Below are 5,138 nucleotides of genomic sequence, written 5' to 3' on the forward strand. Positions count from 1 at the left end.
TAAAGAATATGCTTCTGAGATTTGAAAAAGAACTGGGAAACAATCTCGAAGTACTTAGCAACATATCACGTATCAATTTGCCCACCAATAGTTTTTTTTAGAAAAGGGAATATATTAATATCCCAGCTTCTACATCGACCAATGCATATAGTTGTTGCTTATTACAACACAAGCACTGCAATCCACGCAATCTCAAACAAAAAGTTTTGATCTAAAGAAAAAAAATAGAGAAGTTTCCAAACTCGATATCTAGAAAGCAATTCTATTACTAAATCTCCAACCGTGTCTAGCAAATACTTCCATCGCGGTTGTCTCAATATTCCTGCATCCCATCATTATCATTTGGCGATCCTCCTCCTTCTGTAGTAGGGACCAGGACCTGGTCTAGTAGGTCCCCCTGAAGATAACCTGCAAATAAGATGGTGCTTCGGCCTTGTCAAAAATTATATTATTCGGGGTTAACCATATCGCCCAACAAATTACACTTGCACCCACAAGAATCTTAGATTTCAGTTTCCTATTAATCCCGTCTAACCAGCCTATAAACAGTAGAGGCTTTTTTTTAGACAAAGACCATTGGTCCTGCTTATATTGGAAGCGATAAGATCTGCTGGGGATACCAGCTTACAAAGATTGTTCAAATCCAGCATTACAAATAGACAGAACACCTCTAACCTCACAGGAACACACCCAGAAAAAACTAAAGCGTAACGAAAGCTAGAAAAGGTGGCACAGCCACCGGCATCAGACGTCATGGCTTCTCAGCATCCCTTAATCACCAGGCACGCACGTAGACCCTCCTGGAGCTTCAGAATGGTGTCCTCCATCACCCCTTGATCCTTCACCTTGAGCATCTTCTTCCACTGTTTTAACAAACCCACAATTTTGTAAGCAATAAGTTTTGGCGATTTGATTAGCTTTTTGTTAAACACCCAATCATTCCTAGTCTTCCAAATACACCAGACAATACTAGCAATCAAACAAAGAGCTACACTCTTAGATCTCTCAATCTCTCCCGCATAGAGCATATCCTGAAACTTGGTCAGAGAAGTAGGTCTCTGAGCCCATCTCAAGCTAATACCAACCCAAACCCAAATAACCTGAGTGATGTTGCAGTTAAAGAAAAGATGATCTCTAGTTTCTAAACAACCACAGTACTTGCAAAATTCTGAATGTTTGCTCTTCCTAATTTTCAACTGCTCCCCTGTTTGGACCCTGTCATGCCGGAGCATCCATAAGAAAACTTTAATTTTCAAAGGCAGCTTCACCTCCCAGATATCCTTCATTCTAGAATCCACCTCTCCAGGATTAACCATTAGCCTATACAGAGATTTACTAGTGTACTTCCCTGAAGCTTCCGAAGCCCAAATGAGCTCATCTCTAGTATCTGTAATCTGTACTTTCTCCAGAACCTCTTGAACAGTAGGGGCTAATCTGCAAATGCGCGAAACGTCATACAATTTCCAGCTCAGACGACAGAGTTGTACGCAACGGCTACAACCAAAATAGGCAGTTAGTAACTGGCATTAAGTGCTGGAGATAAAAAAGAATGAAATAAACAGTGCAGAGTACACAATACTCTACCTGGATCGCAATTAATTTTTCTGCAATTCTCCAGCCTCTTCCTCAAGGGCGCCGCCAGAGCAAGTCATCTGAGAATTATCTGCTGCAGCAGAAGCTGTGAGCAGCCGCCGATTCAGGGGGTCGTCGTCGTGCTTTTCGCTGCCTGTGCTTGTAGCTATTCGGTGGCCGGTGTTGACGTGAGTTGTGAAGATTTTCTCTCGGCGGCGGTGGTGTCGCAATCCAATCCAGCGCGCTCGCAGCCTCAGCCTCAGGTATACACTTGTTTGCCCAGCCCCACTCAACCCCCCTCTATCATCATCAATCTTCATCCTTCAGTTTTTGGTTCCGTACGTTTAGCTTTCGGCATCTCGGTTTTCTACTTTTCTCTAAGAAGCCCACGGCGCCGGCACGACGGTCGTGTGAGACTCGTGAGTCGCTGCAACAAACTGAGGAGGTATCTCGCTCTCTTGTCCCATAGCTTATTTCGTCATCTATCCAGTTCATGAATTTTGAAGCATTGATGAAGCGCACGGATCCTGCTGGTACTCCAGGAATGAAGGTGTCGGGGAATTCTCCGCTGGCCGGTGCGGCGGACGAGTCGGGGCTGGAGCCGTGGCGCGAGCTCTTCCGCGGTCGCGACATCTACGACGTGATCGGAAAAGCCATCCTCGTCGCTGCCACCGACTCGCCGCAGGAGTTCCGGCGCCGCCGTGACGGCATCGTGGAGCAGATATACACCGCGCCGACCGTGCCGATTCCGCAGGGAAGGGCTGCAGGCGAGCTGAGCGGCAGAGCACTGGAGGTGTCGGATAAGGGAAGCAAAGTGGCGAGCTGCACGGTCGCGCCTGCGGAGGAGCCTGAGGATAACAACGACAAGAAAAAGGGCATCGCCGCTGCCCAGCACGCAAATGGCAACGGTGACAACGCCGACGACGCTGACTACGGTGCGGCAGGGATGGAGTGGCTGAAGTCTCTCGCTGATCAGATGGACGCAGAAACCCAGGAGGTCAATGAGGTTCTACGGATCAAGGACATCCTCCTGAATCACCATGAGCAGGTAGCAAACTGGAAGAATACAAACTATTAAATCATAACCCTAGCTTGTCGATCTGAATCATGGCTGCATTAATTTGTTGTATTTACCTTAGAATGGTTTTCTGTCATTGTTGTAGTCAGCTGACAACTTGTTCGATTCACTGAGGAGGCTACAGCTGATGCAGCTCACTGCGGATAAAATCAAGGTACGTATATATAGGGATGAAACTCACAAGCTGCATGCCTTGGAATCGATGTTTTAAATAGCCGGCTTTAGCTTCTGGGAAGACTGGGGCTAAGCTAATCTAGGTTTAGAGTTAAACACTTTTTTGCCGCTATTAGATGGATTTAGCACACTAAATACGCTAAATTGCATCCCATTTAGCCCACTAATCAGGCGGGGGAACCAAACATATGGCTACCGAACTAGTTGAGCAAAGATAATCTTGTATGAGAACTAGTGTGTTTGTGATATGTATCGTGTATGAACTGATGTGTTTGCGAGACTATCACTTGCTATTTGGTATTTATAATATCTAGTTCGTCTTTTAGGTTTATATATGTGTAAAATTCCCTAATAATGTTTAACGTGTTTTTTGTTCAGCCACTAAATTGGTTTAACCGGGCCGTTGTAGTCTTTTTAGCCCCTGGAAAAACTAGTCACTAAAGATCATAGCCGGCTATTTAGAATATTTTTGAACCATTTCTGAACAAAAAAACATGTAAATATTAGAAAATTTTACATATACAAACCTAAAAGATGAACTAGATATTATAAATTAAACACCAACTAATAAGTGGTAGTCTCATAAACATATCAATTCATTCATGATACATAGCACAAACACATAAGTTCATACACAATTATCTTTTTCTCAACTAGGTTCCCCCGGCCTAATTAGCGGGCTAAATGGGATGCTATTTAGCTGATTTAGCATGCTAAATTGAGTTAGTAGCGGCAAAAAGTGTTTAGCTCTAAATGTGGATTAGCTTAGCCCCAGTCTTCCCAAAGACTAAATCAGGCTATAGCCGGCTATATCTAAAACATTGAACTAGTCGCTAAAGATTATAGCCAGCTATTTAGAACATTGTTTGGAATACATACAGTATAGAGAGTGCACATGTTCATGCATTCGCTATATCTGCACGACAATTTGTATTGTTGTTGCTAGCTATAGTTGGTTCCTAGGTGTTCCAGTGTGTGTGGATGATACATGATTCTTGGGTCTTGCAGATTACAGAAATTGGAGGTGCAATTGCGGCAGTGAGCAAGCACAAGTCACATAAAATCAGGATGCTTGTGCACGAAATCGTCAAGTAAGATCATCGCCTCAACTGATTTTAAGTGTTAAACATGCTTGTTTCCTTCTGTCTATTAACCCCCGTCGACCCCTTGGAAAAGATTTTTCTAACGCGACCATCGACATATAGTTTAAATCATCATCATTGCTCATTAGCATTCCATTATTTGAAATAATGTGTTGGAACACTTGTTTTTTGTTAAACCCTCCCTTGCTCCCCTGTTTTTTTCCCGAACCCAGATACACCCCATTCCCATTAGTATGGAAATCGATACAGAGCCAGAGTTTAGAGTAGCAGAAGACACAGTACCAAAAGCACCTGAATAAAGTGAGAGCCAACACTCCAGGCAGAATAAAGCTAAAGATCTATAACCACTTCCATTACAGCAAGCAAACAGCACCAAAACAGTGTGTATCCCAATAACCACAGAATATCAACTCCATCTGCAGCTAGCACCTCTGTTGTTATTAGCCTGATGATCTTCCTCATTGTCATCAACTTGGTTCTTCCACAGAGGTTATGCGCAGCTGCTGCCTCTTCGGGGCTGCAAGCATCATGCGAATGGTGATGAACAGCAAGATTATGTTGACGCCCTCGGCCACCTTTTCCTTCATGCCGTTCTTGAAGAGACCTACAAAAATTTAAGAAGCGAACAAGCTTTTATAGTCACCTCAATAGGACTGTTGATGAGCTTTTATCAAAGCACATTCTGTTGAGGCAATTCCAAATTGACCATCGTATTGCAGAAGTTAGCAAGACATGCATCCAAAAATCATGAGGAAGCTGTCGCGGACAGGTGGCACTGGACCCCGACTACAAAGGCCGAAGTCATGATCGGTAGAGGGGCAAGGTTTTTCCTCTCTGCGCCTATGTTGGAGAGTAGAAGAAGATATGATAGAGACTAATTTCTTTCTTGTTTAATTCCTAGTCGCGGAGGCAGATTACATAGCCCTGTGGACAAACAACAATTCTCCTAAATCATAGGCATAACACATGCCTTCCCTAACATACTTAAACTAGGCCCACCTGGGCGTGGTGACCATGCCTACGGTGCGCCCTGGCCTTCCCATTCTATGATCGGCAGGAGAATGTTTCCCCCACATGACATCTCCCCCCTGTGGAGCAGCTCATCCACGAGCTGGAAGGATGGATGCTGCTCCATGAAGGTGTCTTCCCAAGTAGCAGACACCAGCAGTTCACCCTACCATTCGGGTGAGCACCTGGCAGACACCTCGCAA

General features: G+C 44.4%; 1 protein-coding gene across 1 annotated transcript; it reads left to right on the top strand.

Moving 5' to 3' along the window:
* Positions 1-2,083: 2,083 nt before the first annotated feature.
* Positions 2,084-3,919, top strand: LOC136460510 (probable mediator of RNA polymerase II transcription subunit 26b). Its single transcript, XM_066460172.1, has 3 exons — positions 2,084-2,620; positions 2,736-2,804; positions 3,833-3,919. The coding sequence occupies exons 1-3, from the start codon at positions 2,084-2,086 to the stop codon at positions 3,917-3,919; spliced, it is 693 nt and encodes a 230-aa protein (XP_066316269.1).
* Positions 3,920-5,138: the final 1,219 nt, after the last annotated feature.

This window comes from Miscanthus floridulus, chromosome 6 (assembly GCF_019320115.1).
Source record: "Miscanthus floridulus cultivar M001 chromosome 6, ASM1932011v1, whole genome shotgun sequence".
Classification (NCBI taxonomy): Eukaryota; Viridiplantae; Streptophyta; class Magnoliopsida; order Poales; family Poaceae; genus Miscanthus; species Miscanthus floridulus.